This window comes from Moschus berezovskii, chromosome 10 (assembly GCF_049115385.1).
Source record: "Moschus berezovskii isolate FMDL1 chromosome 10, NW_MosBer_1.0, whole genome shotgun sequence".
Classification (NCBI taxonomy): domain Eukaryota; kingdom Metazoa; phylum Chordata; class Mammalia; order Artiodactyla; family Moschidae; genus Moschus; species Moschus berezovskii.
In genome coordinates this window covers 32,766,206-32,788,737 of record NC_142469.1, presented here as the reverse complement: position 1 = coordinate 32,788,737, position 22,532 = coordinate 32,766,206, and the positions used below count along the sequence as shown (strand labels likewise).

The following is a 22,532-nucleotide window of genomic DNA, read 5'->3' as shown; positions in this document are numbered from 1 at the left end:
ATCCTACTTTTTTAAACAGATTGGTCCACAAAAAACAGATTATGTAGTGCAGAAGAGTGTGTTTTAAGTTTAGAATAGGCATGTACATATATATATAAATCTTATTCCTGATGCTTTAGAAAAACATAGTGTTTATATATACAGTGTTAAAAATAACCATGTATGAATATATATGCATGTATACTATATAATTAAATAATTTGCTACACATAAAAATCTGTGTCCAGTGAATAAAAGATCTATAGAACCTATTTATTTAAAAAGCACTATTAGAGATCTATATGCAAGAAAAATCAAATTCATTAGGTCTAACTCAAGCTAAGCAAATAAATAATCCTTTGCCTAAATGAGAAATAACTATTTAACTAAATCAAAATCAATACAAGTCTCAAAATCAAAGCCACCTCACAAGTAGATAATTTAGAAAGCACTATGTCTTTATCACGGTTGAGTTAAAACTATAATGCAATTATTTTAAAAACAAATGCTCTTAAATCATAACTTAATTTCTTAAATGATATATTTATATATCTGATAAACTTTTACAGGTAAAGTTTCCATTATTTACCTAATAATACATTTATCTAATTGAGATGGCAGCTCTTCTCAATAGAGAGCCTGAATTTAGCAAAGGCATTTGTTTAGCTGATAAAATCACATTTGTGCTTTTATTTCTAAGTCTTAAGTGATAGTTGAATATCCTTTTAATAGATAAATGGTTCTTTTATGTGAAAATGAAATTAGTAGATTGAAAATGGAAAGGTAATATAATGCTATCTTCAATAATTCTGGTTACTGATAGGAATAAAATACAATATATGTGACCCAGAAAATAGATATCATTTGGAAATATTTAGTGATGAATCCCCATCAATAGAATATGTACCCTAAATAACTAAGATACTAAAAATGAACATTGAAAAGTGTATTCATATTCTTAGTTGCTAGATGAGTATTTTGGTACTCCCATATACAAGTGGAATGAATTTTTACATGCTGCATTTATGGGCAAAAAATAAAAATATGCTTGGTATATTTAATCTGGTTTCATGTGATTCTTTTCTTATTGTGATTATTTTCTTTTTGAAAAGACAATCTAAAATGCAAAGTATTTTAGGATCTTTATAATCATTATAAATAAGTATATTAGTGAATCAGAAGATTAATTTTCCTATCACAATAAAATAGTCCATTCAAAATATTTTTCTTTATTTACTATATTTTTCCTACCCAAAATATTGCATAAAAAACATACAGCTTTGCTAGAGATGAAAATTATTTTTTTAATTGATTCAAGGCAATATAATCATCTTTAAAATTGAAGAAAGACTTTGGGCTTCGAAGATTTAATTTCACTCATGTCTCCTGCACTGTAGGTGGATCCTTTACCAGCTGAGCCACAAGGGAAGCCCAAGAATGCTGGAGTGGGTAGTCTATTTCTTCTCCAGTGAATCTTCCTGACCCTGGAATTGAACTGGGCTCTCCTGCATTGCAGCAGGTTCTTTATCAACTGAGCTATCAAGGAAGCCTCTTTAAATATTACTTTGAAATAAAATTACTTAAATACAAAAATTGGTTGTTTAAAATTTTTTTTTCTTTCTTTTTTTCCTTTTCAAACTATACTTTCAAAAAAATATACCTTTTCCTTCATATAAACAAACATTTCCAAATATTACTGTTGCATTCAGGGAAAAAAGTGATTCAAAGATAAAATATGAGAGTGGATTACAAAGACAAATACCATATAATTTCACCTTTATGTAGAATCTAAAACAAAAAGAGTATGGTTCTCAAATTCCATATCTTGTACCATATAGTAGGAAAACTTATTTTCAGTTTCATTGTTCAAATAGCTTACTCAGTAACGACATTTTTAACTTTTTAAATGCAAATCTTATAGAAACAAGTCCTTAACTTTAGCCCTCAATTAAAATTATTAAAACTATCAGAATAAGGAAAACATTTTAATGTTTAAAAAACATTGATAGGAATAGTCTGCCCAGAGAAGATCCCACAATCTGTGTGGGGAAGCTCAAGACCGTATACCAACTTGCAACCAGGAGTGGATTTAGTCAAGGAAAGATTCAACAAGGGCTAGAGATGTTTGACAATAAGGTCCTCAGCGAACCTCTTAAAACTCCACCCTTTTATGTTTACAAACACCTTTCTTTAAAGAATGTCAAGTTTATATTCTACTTCATTTAATTGCTCTATTTCTGTGAAATATGGATGTAAGTTTGACATCAGTCTTACTGAAAGCAGCACTATATGTAGACAAAGTTTGCTAGGGTCACAAATTTAGTCATTGGACAAAATGGATTTAACAATTCAATGTATCTTCTGAATTATGTGCTCTTGCAGAGCTACAGGAATGTATGGATACTATACATATGATAAGTATGATGATTTGAAGATATACCTTTTAATGAAATTGCTGTCATTTTCCTGGATGGTTGTTCTTCAAAGAGTACACAAAAGACAAAGAGTACGTGTCCTTTAAATAATTTCAGATACGAACTCAAATCCTCTTTCAAAAATGCTGCAACGCGCATCTTTAGATATGTGAACACACTTTAGCATTTCTATAAGTAAATTTTAATTCCCCAATTATTGTATTTCCTTTCAGGTATATTCACTTCTACACATCGTTTACTCCCTTCTGAAGTCTGATCTTCATCTTTTTCAGTTTTTAATTTCACTGCATCTGTTTCTTGCCCAACACTCTCTTAGAACCTCTGGCTGCCTCCTCTGAATGTTTACCTTTCTGCTCATGCGTGGACACAGCTGCAGCATCTTTCTCGTCCTTTTTAGGTTTGGGTGATGTTTTCTGTACTTCTTTTACTTTAGTAGCTGTTTGCTTCACCTTCTCCTGTTTCACACCTTTCACTTCCTTTTTAATCTTTTCTTCAATCTTTTCTCTAGTCTTAGCTTTCTTCTCTTCTGTATGGAGTTAAATAAAAGTTGAATTATATAAATAAAAAGTATATATATATATATATATATATACACATATTTTTAAACCAATGCAGCATTTTATCTTTCATTAGTTATTAAAAACAATTTTAAAAGAAAGAGAAAGGAAAAACAAAAAACTGTCATTGATATAAATTGTGACTATTATTTGACTTTTATACAGCTTATGAAGTGTTAGTACTAAAACAATGTTAACTTGAAAGTTGGACATTTTCTTAATTTGTACACAAAAACACTATTTTTTAGGTAGTCAGGAACTGAATATATCAAAGATGAGGCATTTGGATTCTGCAGGGCAGTTATATATAGACATGCTCAGTGAAAACCCATGTCTGTACCAAAAAGCCCAATGAAAGAGACCTTTTAAATGGATATGATCATTTTGTTCTACAAATGAAATATCTTCAAAGTCATTCAAGAAACTAAATTTTCAACACAATAGTTTTTAAAGATAACTATTGTGAATGTAAATGTAAAATGATTTGTACTGGTAATGAATATTAGAAACAAAAGAATAAAATCCATTAAAAGATAACTCAGGAGATATTCAGTCTTTAATGGTTTGACTTTAAAGTAATGGAAAGAGAGTAGAAATTAAGATGTCAGCTCCTGCTTATCCTGTGTCAAAAATAATAATTCAATTGTCTTTTAAAGCCTTTGTGTGTGTGCTAAGCTAAGTCGCTTCAGTTGTGTCCGACTCTGTGTGATGCTAAGGACTATAGCCTACCAGGCTCCTCTGCCCATGGGATTCTCCAGGCAAGAATACTGGAGAGGGTTGCCATTTCCTCCTCCAGGGATCATCCCAACCCAGTGATCAAACCTACATGTCTTATGTCTCCTGCATTGGCAGGCAGGTTCTCCTAGTAAACAGGAATGTCTATAAATTAGAATATACATGAATTTTGATTTATATACTACATATTCATATTCTTAATTTTATATTAGTACATGTATTTGGAGGAAGAGGACTGGGAATGTGAACAAATGAGTCTGTGAATCTTTCAATTTTTTTTTAAAAAAAGGAACAATAGTATAGTACATTTGTGTAAAGTGTTTATAATAGATTCTGCATATAGAATATTTACTCTATGGAATCACACATAATCCTTGACTTCATAGTAAGTCTACTATAGTGCTGGACTCTGTCATTTGCCTATGTAATAGGTAGACTTCATTGTCATTCACATTGAAGAATTTGATGAAAATATTATAATCAAGTTTGTTGACTCTGTACAGTAAGCAATAATTTGAGACTAAGACAAGATAATTTTATGAAGTCCTGCAAGGAGAAGAATAAATAAGATAATGTTCATGAAACCAAAATAATCTGCGGTTCTACATTTAATTGAATGGGCTGCTGCTGCTGCTGCTAAGTCACTTTAGTCGTGTCCGACTCTGTGCAACCCCATAGACGGCAGCCCACCAGGCTCCCCCGTCCCTGGGATTCTCCAGGCGAGAACACTGGAGTGGGTTGCCATTTCCTTCTCCAATGTGTGAAAGTGGAAAGTGAAAAGTGAAAGTGAAGTCACTCAGTCGTGTCCGACCCTTAGCGACCCCACCGACTGCAGCCTACCAGGCTCCTCCATCCATGGGATTTTCTAGGCAAGAGTACTGGAGTGGCTTGCCATTGCCTTCTCCAATTGAATGGGCTACCACCTCCTAAAGTTTCCTCAGAACTTTGCAGGGAGATATTGATGTTGTGTTAGGGGTAGAGGGATATTTCTATGATCAAATAAATTGGGAAACATTAAGCTAAACTGCTTTCTTTTCTATGGAATTTCTCAAAGCTAACTTGTATTAAGAGTCTTCAAGGAGGTAGATTATGCTATCCAGTTTCCCAAATCTACTGACCATAAAACTCTCATAAAAGAATCACCCAATTACTCCAAAAACTTCCAACATCTTTGTGGCTTTTGTGACTACAATCAACTGGGGACTTTCTTCTATTCCCTTTAAACTTCAAAGTCTCCTTTACTGCTTTCTGCTGCTTCCTACAATAGACACACACATCGCTATGACTGAAACCAACACCTCTGTCCAAATGACTTTCAGTCAGCACTGTTTCAGGACCCCACACAAAAATATTTATTAGTTTCTGCCTGGAGAAGAAGTTCCTTTGAGAGGGCCAACAACACCTCTAAGTCATAGAATTCACATATGATCACCTAACAAACACTTCCAGAGAGCCTATCATGGCCTGGGTTCAAAGCCAGTTGCCAGAGCTCTGAAGATCAACAGATTGCTATCTGAGGAATGTCAAGTAAAAGCCTGTGACATCCAATTTAAAAAAAAAAAAAGGAAACAAAACAAAACTGAAAAACCCTTTGATATCTAGCTTCAAAAAACAAAACCAAAAAACCCTTTGATATCTAGCTTTATTATCTCTCCTCTCATAGCATTTTTCTAAAAATTCCTTTCACCAACAGACTTTCTTTTTTAAAAATTATCTCATGTATTCTCTACATGTCAAATATTGCCAGGCTATATCACCTGTATGTTGCATATCTTACACGTATACAAATCCCTTTGTGCTCAATTCATATGCAACAAATGACTCTGCCTTTGGAATTAATAATTGATTCACCCGAGCTTAGATTTGTCTCAACTTTTACTTAAACACACATGCTATACCCTACTATTTATCTTGTATTACAGATGGCTTTCACATATCTGTCTTTCCTACCAGACTGAGAGAAATTTGAGAATAGGAATGATATATATACTATTCATTTTGTAGCAACATAACGTCCAGCATAGTACTTCTTTCAGAGAAAATGAAGAATAAATGTTATAAATGAACAATTTGCTTTAGAAAACAGTAAATTATCTTTAGATCATGTATGTATACAACATAGTGACATATAGGTTACATATGTAAATATGTGTTTAGAAATGGACTTGACCACAACCTGGAAAATCTGCCAACTAGTTTTTTGTTTGTACTTCTATATGTGTGAAATTATTATTGTGGTTACCTTAAATGACACCTGATCACTTCTTGTAGGTAGCAGCTGATTTAACCTTAGCTTTGTACTATGAAATTAGACACATGAAATAAAGATTTACTTTTAGTGCCATTATAATTTACAAATGAACATAGGTCATTTTCTTAAATACAAGACTACATCTAAAACAAATTCATTTATCAGTGGTTTTTAAAGTATAAAAATAACAAAATTTCCCCTATTTTAGACATTTTTAATGATCTTCATCTTTGAAACAGGCAATGTTTCCTCACATTAAAAATAAAAAATGGATAAGAATGCAACAATGATGAGGATATAATGTGGAAAATGTCATAAAAGTAAAGCAACACCCAATTTATATTTATTTTTATCAAATTAGATAGGTATTCTTAAATTTTGTGCCAAAATACTTTTCCTGATCTTTCTCAAAAATAATTTAACTGACAACTGCATTTAGGAGTTCATTAAGGAACAATGAAGCAAAAAGTATGGTCATGTTCAAATCACCCAGCTCAATTTAGGAAGACATTTAATTTATGACTTCTGTCAAATGGAAAACAAAATAGCCTAATCAAAAGAATGACATCAGCATATCTGATCCAACTTTTGAATACCCATTAGCAATCTGTACCAGAATCAAAATATCTTAATCATAGAAGGGAAACCATATTATGCTATAAACATACTAACAAACTATACCTCTTTGGAGTTCGGAAATAACCTATATCAACACTCATTCATTAAGGAAATGCCAACTTTTAAATTTCTCTCACTTATTTATATTCTTATTAGAGTATTTTTGATTTTTGGTAGGCCAGGTTGACTTACCATGGCTCCCAAAGACTCCTACTTGCCTACTTGTATAATCTTCATCCTTTGAATATGGACTGGCCTAGGAATTTGATGCTAACCAATAGTATGTGGTTTCCATGGTTAGTTTACATCAGATTGCTATTTCTGTCTTACTAGCTGACTCTTTCTCTTGCTGAATTTGATGACTCCAGCAATATTGGTAAGACTCATGTGGCAAGAACTGAGGATGGCTCCTGCCAATAGCCCCCCCCAAAAAACTGAGACTCTCTCAATTCAATAGGCCTTGAGGAACTGAATCTTGCCAACAGTCATTTAAATGAACTTGGAAATAATTCTTCCCCAGCTGAGCCTTCAGATGGGACTACAGCCCTGTCTAACACATGGATCACAGTCTTGTGAGATATTGTAAAGCAAAAGACTGAGCTAAGCCATGTCCAGATTCTCTGTGTGGTAATTTTTATACATCAATAAATAATTAGTACAGTATTAAATAAATATTTGTTGAAGAAATAATTGATGCTTGAAGAACTTTATTTAATTAGCTTTGGAAAGAATACTTGATTTATATTCAGTTCACTTGGGGTTTTGTCTTAGTTCAATTACATACTAGTTTTCAATCTGGCCAAATTGTTTTCTCTTCCCAGAGGTAAATTTCTTCATCTGTTAAGTTAGGTAATTAACTGGCATAATCTCTAACATCCTTACTATCTTAAAGTTTCAATTCATCCATGTTGTCTTCAAAAAATGATGTTTGGTTATCTCATGGAAAAATTTAGTAAAAAATACATCTTCAAATATCTAACTATTTTACATTTTGTAGATAAACATTAGATTTTGAAAATAGATTCCAATTTTTATCTACATGTTGAAAATACCAGATTGCAATTTCCAAAATATATTGATCACATAAAACCTATATTTCAAAATTACAAGGACAGATAAGAAGATAAAATGGCTAAGTAGGAGGACACAGAGCACACCTGTCCCCACGAACACATCAAAAATACATCTGTACATGGAGCAATGCTCACTGAAAGCAAATGAAAGCCTGGCAAAAAGACTCTTTTTATAACCAAAGCTCTGAAAAAAATACACACAAAACCAGGTAGGGAGGGAAGAGAAGCAATTAGGTTGGACGTGCACCTTTACGAGAGGACACAGAAGAGGAACAGGATTACAGGCTTGGAGATTCCCTTCAGGGGAGTGAGCAGTTCAAAAGACATATAGGCCACCCCAGTCCTGAGTCCAACATCAGGAGTATGAGTCCCCTTAGCTGATTTGAAAATCAGTGGGACTGACAGCAGGGCTGCAGGAAACATAGACTACGCTGGGGAAGAGCACACACATGCTCACTTTTTCCTGAAACAAGGCAGAGGAAAAAGATTGAACTGCCTGTGATTCTAGACAGTTTCCAGTGACCACTGCAGTTGTGCCCCAGCCTGAGCTAAACACCCCTCCAGCCAAGCTTGCTCTGTGATGCAGCTCCACGCTAAGACAAAGTCCGCCACAGCTGAGGAGAATGACTAGTTGTAAAGGACAGAGCTGGCTCATCTGAATCGGGTGATAGCAGTCATTCCTGGCACTTATAGCAGATATGAAGTGTACCAGAACTTGGCTGGTGCTGGGACCACCCCAGCCTGCACCCTGAACCATACTGAGCACAGACTCCAGCTCTTCTTGCTCTAACACTGCTCTGCTCTGTGCTGAAGGTGCCAATGCCCAGAATCAGGAGAGCATACACTTAGCGGGAACAGAACCAGCTCCGTTTCAATTATCAGGGCTTCTCCTGCAGCATCTGGGGACTGGATCCAGTTCTCAACAGGGTGGTATGAGCCTCAGAACAGAAAAGAAGCCCATGCTTACACCTGGCTCTGGCCCTAGACCCTCCATGTCCAATTCCACATCCTACCATGGTGAGGACAGCCAGAACACCATGGGCTAATGAGACTGAGGCTTACATCAGATCCACCCCTCCCACCAAAGCTACTTGGCACATGCAGACCATAGAGGAACTCCCACACAAGGACAGCCTTCAAGACTTGGATAGGTTACTGCATCACATACTTGCATACAGAGAGTTAAGAAAAATGAGAAGAGAGAGGAATTTGTTTTAAGTGAAAAAACAAAAAAATAAAAAAACTCTGAAAAAACAATATGAATCAGAGATAAATGGTACTAGATAAAGAGTTCAAAGGCCTAGTAATAAGAATGCTAATTGAATTAGTGAAAAGAATAGACGAACATCATGATAATTTCAACAAGGAACTACAAAATATAAAAAAGAAACAGACAGAACTAAAGGATACAATAACTGAGATGAAAAACACACCAGAAGAAATTAAGAGCTGACTAGTGAGGAGGACTTACAAATAGCTGTGAAAAGAAGAGAAGCAAAAAGCAAAGGAGGAAAGGAAAGATATAAGCATCTGAATGCAGAGTTCCAAAGAATAGCAAAGAGAGATAAGAAAGCCTCACTCAGCGATCAATGTAAAGAAATAGAGGAAAACAACAAAATAGGAAAAACAAGAGATCTCTTCAAGAAAATTAGAGATATCAAGGAACATTTCATTCAAAGATGGGCTCGATAAAGGACAGAAATGGTATGGACCTAACAGAAGCAGAAGATATTAAGAAGAGATGGCAAGAATACAGAGAAGAACTGTACAAAAAAGATCTTCACGATGAAGATAATCATGATGGCGTGATCACTCACCTAGAACCAGACATCTTGGAATGTGAAGTCAAGTGGGCCTTAGAAAGCATCACTATGAACAAAGCTAGTGGAGGTGATGGAATTCCAATTGAGCTATTTCAAATCCTGAAAGATGATGCTGTGAAAGTGCTGCACTCAATATGCCAGCAAATTTGGAAAACTCAGCAGTGGCCACAGGAATAAAAAGGTCAGTTTTTATTCCAATCCCAAAGAAAGGGAATGCCAAAGAATGCTCAAACTACCGCACAATTGCACTCAACTCCCACGCTAGTAAAGTCATGCTCAAAATTCTCCAAGCTAGGCTTTAGCAATATGTGAATCGTGAACTCCCAGATGTTCAAGCAGGTTTTAGAAAAGGCAGAGGAACCAGAGATCAAATTGCTAACATCCGCTGGATCATGGAGAAAGCAAGAGAGTTCCAGAAAAACATCTATTTCTGCTTCATTGACTATGCCAAAGCCTTTGACTGTGTGGATCACAATAAACTGTGGAACATTCTGAAAGAGATGGGAATACCAGACCACCTGACCTGCCTCTTGAGAAACCTGTATGCAGGTCAGACAGCAACAGTTAGAACTGGACATGGAACAACAGACTGGTTCCAAATAGGAAAAGGAGTACATCAAGGTTGTATATTGTCACCCTGCTTATTTAACTTATATGCAGAGTACATCATGAGGAACACTGGGCTGGAAGAAGCACAAGCTGGAATCAAGATTGCCGGGAGAAATATCAATAACCTCAGATATGCAGATGAAACCACCCTTATGGCAGAAAGTGAAGAGGAACTCAAAGGCCCCTTGATGAAAGTGAAACAGGAGAGTGAAAAGGTTGGCTTGAAGTTCAACATTCAGAAAATGAAGATCATGGCATCTGGTCCCATCACTTCACGGGAAATAGATGGGGAAACAGTGGAAACAGTGTCAGACTTTATTTTTTTGGGCTCCAAAATCACTGCGGATGCTGATTGCAGCCATGAAATTAAAAGACGCTTACTCCTTGGAAGGAAAGTTATGACCAGCCTAGATAGCATATTAAAAAGCAGAGACATTACTTTGCCAACCAAGGTCTGTCTTGTCAAGGCTATGGTTTTTCCTGTGGTCATGTATGGATGTGAGAGTTGGACTGTGAAGAAAGCTGATCACCAAAGAATTAATGCTTCTGAACTGTGGTGCTGGAGAAGACTCTTGAGAGTCCCTTGGACTGCAAGGAGATCCAACCAGTCCATTCTAGAGGAGATCAATCCTGGGTGTTCATTGGAAGGACTGATGCTGAAGCTGAAACTCCAATACTTTGGCCACCTCATGCGATGAGTTGACTCACTGGAAAAGAGTCTGATGCAAGGAGGGATTGGGGGTAGGAGGAGACAGGGACGACAGAGAATGAGATGGCTGGATGGCATCACCGACTCGATGGACATGAATTTGAGTGAACTCCGGGAGTTGGTGATGAACAGGGAGGCCTGGCGTGCTGTGGTTCATGGGGTCGTGAAGAGTCGGACACGACTGAGCAACTGAACTGAACTGAACTGAAGGTGAATAAAATAAATAAGCTACGTGGGTATATGGTACAACAGGGGAATACAGTCAGTATTTTATAATAACTTTAATTGGAATATATGAAAATTCTGAATCATTATGTTGTATACCTTAATACGATATAATATTATAAATTATAATCTATTATACATCAATTTAATATTATAAATCAATTATACTTCAATACAAATGTATTAAAAATAAAATTATAAAAGACACATATATGATATCATTTATATAAGGAATCTAAAAAATAATACAAATGAACTCTTTTACAAAACAGAACAGAATCACAGACACAGAAAACAAACTTATGGTTTCTAAAGGAGAAGGTAGGGAGGGATAAATTAGGAGTATAGATTTAATAGATACATACCCCTATGTAAAAACTAGATAATCAACAAGGATTTATAGTATAGCACAGGAAACTATATTCAATATCTTATAATTACCTATGATGGAAAAGAATTTGAAAAATATTTATATACACATAACCAAATTGCTTTGGTATGTATCTGAAACTAACAGAATATTATAAATCAACTATACTTTACTATATATATAAATAAAATATAAGAAAGGAAACTGAATTTAGTAGATAGGACTGAATATTTAGAAATTATGTTTTGTAGATAATCTATAATTTAGTGGATAAGATTGAATATACAGAATCTATATTTTTCTAACATCAAACAATTGACAAATTTATAATAAAAATAGTTAATGTAATCTCCAAAGTTTATAACATTACATTGATATTCTAACTGTTTTATTCTTTGGTATATTATCAAAACAGTTTAGGCCCTTACTGGCTTAAAATATTGATCAAGATGATGCATAATCCTTCTTGAACAAAGAAATCCTTAATTTTAGTGTTCTAAAATTAAACTCAAGTTGTAATACTGATTAAACTATAAATCAGGTATGTTTGTACTAGTTTGCCATTGTTCTAGGAACTACTGCAAATTTAGCTACTTAACCCAACAACCAGGATCTATTATCTCCTGGTTTCCATAGTTTAAAAGTCTTGTTACAATGTCACTCAAACAAGTTTTCAGCTTAGGGTCCACAATGCTAAAATCAGCTTCTCAACTGGGCTGCATTGCTACATGTGCTGAAGAAAGGCTGGCTTCCCCACTTCTTCAACATATTGGCAGGATTCATTCCCTTCTTATACTTTCCATGTGCCTCCCTCAATTTTCAAGCTAGTAATGGGGGCGAGTCCTTTTCACACGTCAAAATCTTTCTTTTCTGTCACTTCTCTATGTTTTTTAAGGTTCATGGGGATTACACTGAGCTCACCTGGATAATTCAGGAAAACCTCCATATTTTAGATCTATCTTAACTATTTTTGCAGACTGCTTTTTGCCATATAACGTAACACAGCCAAGGGGATGACACCAAGGGGTGAAGGCCATGGGGGCCAAAATTCTGCCTGTCACATACAGGAAAGCTCTTCAATTTCTTTTTATATTTGGAAATGCTCTGTTAAGTATCACTTTTATTATTCTTTTAGATATTAAATTTCAAATGTAAAGTCAAATTAAATTTTTTATAAAGGAAATGCTAAATGCTTACAATCATCCAGCTGCTACCCAAAATATATTGCTTTTAAAACAGGAAGTATAACTTACCTTTTGCCACTGTCTTTGTTTCTGGTTTTTCTTTTTTCTGAATTTTTTCCTTGTGAGTTGCTTAAGCAGAAAATTTTATATTAGTACACACTTTTAATAGATTTCAAGCCTAAGCTTTTCTTTACCTCATTTTTACAGCCACCAAAATCATAAGCTAGTTTGATGACATTAAAGAACTTAATTTGGGAATTAAAAAAAAATCACCAGTTTAATAAAAACTATAAAAAAAGTTAATTTCAAAGACTTGGCATTAAGACTTAGTATTTGAAAGCTAGTCTCATCCTTCTGTTTAAAGTTACCATTCTAAACAGTATTTTGGAGTTGTCTTCAGGATAGACAAACAGAAAAAATAATTTTATAAGAATTTGTGGAAAGATGTATCATTTTATCAGGAGGAAGCTCTGTCTTTACAATTAAAAGAAATAATTAAATCAATATTAGAACTTTGATTAAGAATAGTGTGTCTTCGGACTTCCCTGGCAGTCCAGTGGTTAAGACTTCGCCTTCGAATGCAGGGGGCGAGGGTTCAATCTCTGGTCAGGGAGTGAAAATCCGACATGCCACATGGTCAAAAAACCAAAACGTTAAATAGAAGCAATATTGTAACAAATTCAATAAAGAGTTTAAAAATGGCCCACATTAAAAAAAAATAAAGTAGTATGACAACATGAATTTATTGTATTGATTTCTATTTTCCTTACATAGACTAGTAAAATCTTGTGTCTCTTAATGGCTTAAGTAAATGAGTTCAGAGAAGTACAACAGAATGTGAAGGTTATTCCTATATTTCAAATGTATTAAACAGTGCAGTTTAATAGTTATCCAAATCACTATACATTTTAAAGATTAATAAGGAGAGTTAAAGAAATTAAAGAAAATTAAAGATAAAATAGTAGATTTTAATTAAAACATCCAGGTTAAGGAAAGAGTCAAATTATTAGGGTAAAAAACTGGAGCCCTAATTATTTTCAGTTTTCTAACTATATCCTATGATATTAATATACATCAGTTTTACTTGTATTATAAAAAGAAAATGATGTGCTTAAATCATACATTTAAATAATTATTCTCTTAAAATACAGTCTATGAATGGTTTCCCCAGAATTTTTGAGAGATGATAAAAGCCTCATAGAGAGCTTAGAGGACAAAGTCCATGAGATCGTAGCAGCTCTGGAGTGACCGAGAGAGCCGGCGCCTTCACCTCCAGGGTTTCAGCCTTTCCACCCCTAAGCTTATCCCATGGTCATCTCCACTACCACTTGGGGTTATGAGTAACAGTTTAGAAAATATCAGCTGAAGGAAGAATAACATTCGAGGTTATTGGGCTACAGCATAATAACTGTCTCATAAAAAGTAAACTCCTTTAATTGGTATACAGTATATTAAAGGACACAATGGTTCTGTTTCAGCATCTCAATTTGGATAAGTTTCCTTCAAATGTATGATTTAGTGGCAACAAATTCTCAATTACTTTTAATGAAAAGTATCTAGCCGTTGTAAAGATTGAAAAATCACAAGAAATATGAGATTATTTCCTTTAGTCAGAGTACACAGAATCTGATGCCAATAACTCTGTGTAAGTCAATAGCTGGTAGGAAATGGACACCTGTTTCTATTACAGAGAAGATGACTGTATTGAAATTCATGGATATTATCACAAAGTAAACCTTAATAAAAGAACAACTATTTAGTTCAAATATTCAAATGTGGGTTTAGAATAGTGAAGAATGAACCATGTTTCAACTGATCTGATTTCTACACATTGTAAATTCTAGCTAAATAGAATGCTTTACAAAATAAAATTGCTCAGTAGTCTATGTGTATTGTAGATACAAAAATCAGCTGAAATCTAGCCTAAATATCCTAGACATGATCCACTTTAAAACAAAAGCAAAAAAATTAAATTAGAATTTTAAATCATATTAAAATGGATTTTGGGTGAATTAAAGTTAAATATGAACTTAATTTTTAAAACTTGAGAGATATCACTAATTATTGAATTAATCCTTATATGAAGACTCAAGTAGAAATACCAAAAGAAAATATCAACATATCTAGCCACATAAAAATTCAAGAACATAAATACACACACGCTTATCACACATATGCACTCACACGTGTCTCTTCATACTGACAGAAACCCTTACATTAACTATGACACTGAGAAATGCATTTGTAAATGTAGTAGGCCAGTTACATGTAGCCAATTGACACACACACATATCATCAGGAGAAACAGGAAGTAACTGTGAAGAGTTACACAAATGTGTATTACTAAAAATCATATCTAAATCTTTCAATCTACAAATAACAAGTAATCAAAAGATAGAGTTAGCATAGCTTAAGATATATATTTAAATATCTCCATTTAAATACTATGCGGCATTTTTAAAAGAATGAAGAAAATATCTATTTACTGATATGAAAAGATGTTTAGGATGTATTATTAAATTATAAAGCTAGAATATAGGACATGCTAAAATATATGTAAAAATAGGGAGAGACAATAATATATATTGTCTTATAAAAGCAAAATGAAGTTTTGAAAAGATGCTTATAAAAGTAGCTTACCATGTGTTTGTGTGGGTAGATGAGAAATGGGATCAGAGGGTGGGAGCAAGGCAGGAGCATGCTTTCATAAAGGACCTTTACATGTTAAACAGTGAGTGTACATTCCTTATTCTAAACAAATAAAAGCTAAAAAAATTTTGTAAAGTCCAGTCTAATACGTAATCACAGAATGCAAGTTAAAGTAATAAACTATACTTTTTAACCTATCAAATTAGCATTTATTTTTTGAAATTATATCCTCATTGGCTAAAAGCAGCCTCAGACCTGCCAGGGGGAAAAATTGATACAGTTCTAGAAAATAAACTGGTAATGGATTTCAAGAGAGTCTTAAGTATTTTATTTCCTTTAACCCAGAAATTGTTCCTTTTACATTCAATTCTAAGGAAAATTATCATAATATAATTTCAAAAAATAAATTCGTTGCCATCTAAAATCTAACATAAGGAAGAAAAGGTCAAACAGTAACAGGCCAATGAGTAAAACAGCAGTAAGAATAAATCCATACCTTTCTTTTCAGGTTTTTCTTTTTCTTTTACCCTGTCTTTTTCTTTATGTGTAACTGAAAAGAAAGACAATATTTTTCATTTAAATACAGGGAATAAAAGATGAGATGCATGGCAGTCCTTGATGTCAAAAATTACCTACTGCCTTTGGATATTTTTCTTTAACTAGTATGAAGCTTTACATAGGTTTAAATGATAAGATAATTATAGATACTTTAAATTTCTATTTTTATTTCATAACTAAGGTCAAATTCTCACTGAAACTAGTCTGACTGCAAAGAGTATCCCTAAACTTTTTCAAATCTTTAACTTCAGTTTAATGAATTGGAAAAATTTTTTAAATGTGAAAGTTGCTCAGCTGGGTCTGAGTCTTTGCGACCCCATGGAGTTCTCCATGCCAGAATACTGAAGTGGGTAGCCTTTCCCTTCACCAGGAGATCTTCCCAACCCAGGGATTGAACCCAGGTCTCCCGCATTGCAGGTGGATTCTTTACCAGCTGAGCCACAAGGGAAGCCCCAAAATGTATTATGCTATATGCCAAAGAAGGCCAACTGAAAACTGGAGAAATATTAAAAATATAAAGACAAAAATACAGAGATAATCTGAATCTGAAGCAAAGAACACTCAATCTAGTATGTGCAATATATGTTATAATCTTCAGAAAATTTCCACACTAAAAGTTTTTGAAATTATACTGAAGTGAGACTAGGGTGACACTAAACTGTTTCAAAGAAAACAAAATGTAATTCAATATGAGCTATGATTTAATTAATTAATATAGTAGGGCTCAAATTTAAGTCATAATCTTCCCCTATAATTTAGTCATAACTCTTATTAATGGCACCTCCAATTATCCAACCTAGTAACTTGGGACTCCTCCAGGATTCATCTTTCTTTCTCATTTTTGTTCATTTGCCAAGTTTCTTCAATTCTACCTTTAAATATTCCTCTTACTTATCTTCTTCTATCCAATATTACATTCCCAACCTACCATTTATTTACACGAAAATATAGACAGTGGGTTGGAGAAGGAAATGGCAACCCACTCCAGTGTTCTTGCCTGGAGAATCCCAGGGATGGGGGAGCCTGGTGGGCTGCTGTCTATGGGGTCGCACAGAGTCGGACACGACTGAAGTGACGCAGCAGCAGCAGCAGCATAAACATTGGGTTAGGGTTAGGGACAGCGCTAGGGATTCCCTGGTAGTTCACCTGGTAAAGAATCTGCCTGCAGTGTGGGAGATCTGGGTTCCATCCCTGGATTGGGAAGATCCCCTGGAGGAGAGAAAGGCTACCCACTCCAGTATTCTGTCCTGGAGAATTCCAGGGACTATACAATCTATAGGGTCGCAAAGAGTCGGACATGACTGAGTAACTTTCACTTTCACAGAAAGAGCACTGGCTGTGTGTTAAAGACTTGGCTAGTCAAGACAGACTTCATCCTTGTCAACAATGGATGATAGATACTGAACAAATAATTACAAAGGTAGTTAACTGCAGTTAGAATAATTGCTGTGAAGAAAATATTCAGGGAAGCATATCAATGTTTAAAATGAGACCTAATCTAATCTGTGTGCTTGAGAAAGGTCCTCTGGTAAAAATGAGATTTAAGAATGTGAATGATGAGAAGAAATTAACCTAGTAGGAGAGTGGGAAGGAGAAAGGGAAAGAGACCATTTCAAAAGATGGACTATGATATCCTTCTTGGGGATATTATTATTATAAATAGTATTACAATAATATCCTGAATAGTGTCTTGAACACTTAGACTTTGATTTTTCTGAGTCTCAGAGTGGCCTCCCTAACATGAAAATCTGATCATATGTTAGTATCTCCCTCCTTGCCTAGCATAATAATCTGTCACATGGTAGGTACTATATCAAATATAAAAATATCTTATTATTCCAGGTAATTTGACATTTGCTTATCAAACCAATGTTACCTATGAGGAATTTACCTTTGAACTTTACATTCCACCTATAACAAATGCTTGGAGTTCCATAAACATACAGAACTCTGCATTTCTGCCTGCTGTGCCATCACCTAGATTTCTCACACCCACATTTCCTCTGTTCCATACACCCTTTCAGCCCTAACTCAAAGGCCTCTTTCTCTGCAGACTGTTCCTTCATCTCCACTTATCCCAAGAAGGTGAACTATCTTTTTTTTTTTTTATTGGAGGCTAATTATTTTACAATATTATATTGGTTGGTTTTGCCATACATTGACATGAATCCGCTCCGGGTGTACATGAGTTCCCCCTCTTGAACCCCCCTCCCACCTCCCTCCTCCCCTATCCTCCCTCTGGGTCATCCCCGCACACCAGCCCCGAGCATCCTGTAACATGCATCGACCCTGGACTGGTGATTTGTTTCACATATGACAACATACATGTTTCAATGCCATTCTCCCAAATCATCCCACCCTCACCCTCTCCCACAGAGTCCCAAAGTCTGTTCTATACATCTGTGTCTCTATTGCTGTCTCATATACAGGGTTATCATTGCCATCTTTCTAAATTCCATATATATGCATTAGTATACTGTATTGGTGTTTTTCTTTCTGGCTTACTTCACTCTGTATAATAGGCTCCAGTTTCATCCCCCTCATTAGAACTGATTCAAATGCATTCTTTTCAATGGCTGAGTAATACTCCATTGTGTATATGTATCACAGCTTTCTTATCCATTCGTCTGCAGATGGACATCTAGGTTGTTTCCATGTCCTGGCTATTATAAACAGTGCTACAATGAACATTGGAGCACATGTGTCTCTTTCAATTCTGGTTTCCTCGGTGTGTATGCCCAGGAGTGCGATTGCTGGATCATATGGCAGTAACTCTCTTTAGAGGCTATGCCCTACTATTTTATTTTTTTATCCTAGCCACCACATGGTATCAGTCACATAGTAGACTCATTAAATATTCCTGAATGAGCAAATTTCTAAAATATTATAAGAAGAGCTATTTTCATCATGTAGCACAATTCCATTTACTGGTGATGTTGTATAGATATAATATGCACTGCTTGCTTCCAATCATTAACATTTTTTACATTAAAAAAATCTTAAATAATTAAATCTCAGTGAGAAACAGAAGAAACAAAGATCATCCAGACATTGTTTTTACTTTCCACATTCAATGATTCTTTTGGGTTTTTAAGTTCAATATAAAAATCTCACAAAATAAGAGAGGACATCAGCACTCACACATGACCAGAGATAGTTTTGGTTCCTTTGGATCACTATTAATTAAGCTGAAAACCAAAAGAAAGTCCTGGCAAGAACAAAGCCTCTTTCAAAGTTTCTCTAGGGGAAAGGAAGTTTGCATGAGATAAGCTTTGCTTTTGGAACCCTGGTTAGCTAGACCCCCAGGAGACAAGCTAATCTGTGTCTCTGCTTCTGTGAAGGACCAGACCTCAGCCACCTTGGACAGCTGGTTGTCCATTCCACTAAAGGATTTTCCGATTGACGTGTACACGGGCATAAATGGAAGAATTAATAAGAAATCAAAAGAGCAAAGGGGCTGAATTCAGGCTTGAATTAGCATATTAATGCCTTATTCCTATTACCCTGGGGAAAAATCCAGTTCCTTGCAGTCTAAGTTTTGATTTACAGACACAGTCCTGTATGCTAAAATTTCATTATCCTCCTCAGAAATGGTACCATAATACTGCTCAGTGAAGCAGCTGGAACCACATGCTCTAGGGAGCTGTTCACCACAGCAGGCAGCCTCTGAAACTCCTTGGATGAAAACTTCAGACTTTGGCAAGACTGAACTCAGACACTAAGGTTTGATATTGCTTTGATCAAAACTATGCCCCCATCAATAATTGCCTTAATAATCCCTCTAAAATAAAAGTAATCTGCTGCAACAGTTACATTAGGTCCTGCGTCTCTTTGCTTAGAATTCACAGTTTTCATATGAAAGAAGAAAAAGATACCTTTCTTGTCACCAGCTCTATTGGCAAGTTACATCTTAGCTAGGACAGTTTTAACTCAGAGCAGAATAAGCTTGTTGCACCTGCTAGAGCTTAATTTGTTTGTATCCTTATTTACAAGAAACAAAAGTCCTTTCGGCATGCTGATAATTAAAAACAAACGGAATACACCAGTTGGAGCGGACTGGATGTTTGGCATCTGAGTTGGCATGGCCCCGCTGTTCTTGCACTTGCCCAGACTCTGACCTTTCCCTGACCAGAACATTCAGCTCAGCTCAACTCCAAAGTGCGCCTCCGTCCTCCCCGTATGTCCCCTCTCCAGCACTCTGCCAGCTGTGCTCTGTGCTTTCACAGCTTCTGGTCCTGGCAACCTGCCAGGAGGACTCTGTGTCCTTTTCTGAAGTGTATCAGCACTCACAGTGAGCTGACCCTGGGTTCTTTTAATGGACACTACACTCCCAAGTGGCCAAGCAGTAGGCATCAAGGGCCAGGTTGTCAGAATCCTTTGCAGTTCTCTCTGCTGTTAGTTCAAACTCAGAAGTTTTGGCATTGAATGTTTTAAAGTACTGATTTATATAGGCTACTCTATTCTTTAATTGATGGTTAGCAAGAAAATTTAATTAAGCAAAACTCTGGAACTTGTACTTGACTTCAGAGCTACTGGACAGGACTAATGTTGTGTTTCTAAAGCAAAAGGAATCAGATAGCACATTACCTTTGAATTGTAAAAGAATTTGCGGAGCACCTTGGTGGCTCAGATGATAAAGAATCTGCTTGCAAAGTGTAAAACATGAGTTCCATCCCTGAGTCGGGGAAAATCCTCTGGAAGAGGAAATGGCAACCCACTCCAGAATTCTTGCCTGGAAAATCCCATGGACAGAGGAGCCTGGAGGGCTACAGTCTGGGGGGTCACCAAGAGTTGGACATGACTGATGGACTAACACTTCACTTTCATTTGGGGAGCATGATTACCTGTAACAGATTTCACTGATTTTTCTTTCTTTTTTTAAAAATATCTTATCATTCTTATTGCTATTTTACTTATTTTTTGGCATGCCACACTGCATTTGGGATTTTAGTTCCCTGGCCTGGAATTTGGGATCCAGGAATTTGGGTCCAGATCAGGGACCAAACTCACATCTTCTGCATTGGAAGTGCAGTCTGAAAAGCTGGACCACCAGGGAAGTTCCCCTCACTGAGTTTTCTTTTAATTAACTGCTCTATTTCTCAGATTTCTGGCACTTCTGTTGTGGGAGGTATTAGCACTGAAGTGGTTTATAAATTTTAAACAGGTCAACATTTTAAACAGCTTCATAAAATTCATATATATTCACATTTCCATTCATCATTTTTTATGAAAGAGCAAGATACATATTCATTTTAAACCCATTTTAAAATTTTTTTCTTTAGCCACCACTAAATAAAAATGCCAGATGTACTCTTGGATAGTGTATATCTCTCTGTGCTGCTTCTTTGTAATTTTAATGTGTTGAATTTTCATTTTCTGCTAAGACAAAATGATCTACACACTTTAAATGATGATGATGAACTCAGAAGAAAAGCATTCTTGAGTAGAGAAACAGTTCTTTATGATTGTATTTTTCATTTTTCTTAAAGGAAGAATTTATCATTTTTAACATAAGCACACAATTTTAGAACTGGGAGAACCTAAGAGAGCAATTAGCCTGAATTTCTTTGTCCATGGATAAAAAATACAGCTGCCTAAGTGTCCACGGTAGAGCAGAATAAGAACATAGTTATTCTGTTGCTAAACTAGCACTCTCACCACAAAACCATGCTGTCATGTCCATCCCAGGTCCTGTGCAGATACATTCTTATGTGCCAAAGTGTGCTGGTTAGATTTCCTGAGCATTTTATCCACAGTCTAGCCTACAATAATGCACACACTTCTTTTTCATAGTAAAATTACACTTATTTATGTATTAAAGTGAAGATTAGGCAAATTATCTAAAGTTACAAAGCTCATCTGATACATATGCTTTCAATCACAAAATAGATCGTTTAATTCTAAAGGATTGGTGTTACTCCCAAATCTGTTTTAATTGTAGGAGTAATTTCTCCTTCACCTGGGGCTACATGGCCACAGTCAGAACCATAATCATTTCCTCATAAAAGAATAACTGCTATGGAGGAGGAGAAGTAGAGCTTTGTACAGGGCTTACTGTTCTCATTTTCCAGGTTTATCACACATAGCAGCCAGAGAAGAAAATAAAATATATTTTGCACTTTAAGGAGTCAGTTAAGTCCCCCTGAGAGAAAGCAAAAGTAAGTTTATACAACATGGGCTGACTAAATTAATCTGTGGACTTGAGACTCTTTCATAAAGGGCTCCAGGATATTTAGATACATTTTAATGCCCTGTCCTCTCTGGCATTTGAGTCTCAGCTTCAGCCAAATCCCTTGCCATCCTATGATTCCAGTCCTATAATTGTTTCTCAGAAATAATCTTAAACCAGTCAATCAGGATGATTGTTTTCTATTAACCCTTTTTTAAAAAGGTCTGCTGACTTGATGCATGTGGTACTGTTAAGGTTTAATTATGTTACAGAGAAAAGATATGTAACCTTATTGGGAAACAGGGTCTTTACAGAGGTAATCAAGTTAAAATGAAGTCAGGAGGGTGGGTCCTAATCCAATATGACTGGTGTTGTGATGAAAAGGGGAAATTTGGTTATAGAAAGCAGAACACAGCAAGAAGCGACAGAGACCCAGGAAGAAACACCATTGGAATCTGAAGGCAGAGACTGGAATGATTTGTCTACAAGCCAATGAAAGTCAGCACAGCCTTCTAGTTCCCTCACCACCCCACCCCAGGCCACTGAAGCTGGAAAAAGCCTGCAGATTCTCCCTCACAGCCCTGTGAA

General features: G+C 35.5%; 1 protein-coding gene across 12 annotated transcripts in view; it reads right to left on the bottom strand.

The window, feature by feature from the left end:
• TRDN (triadin) overlaps positions 1–22,532 on the bottom strand; it is a 424,466-nt gene that overhangs the window by 284,292 nt on the left and 117,642 nt on the right. For all 12 annotated transcript variants that reach the window (XM_088840567.1, XM_088840568.1, XM_088840571.1 and 9 more), the window contains exons 6-8: positions 15,714–15,767; positions 12,638–12,697; positions 2,761–2,940 (exon numbers count right to left, since the gene is read on the bottom strand). In XM_088840567.1, the coding sequence (XP_088696693.1) occupies positions 2,761–2,940; positions 12,638–12,697; positions 15,714–15,767 (294 nt within the window). The remainder of the gene's footprint in view (positions 1–2,760; positions 2,941–12,637; positions 12,698–15,713; positions 15,768–22,532) is intronic.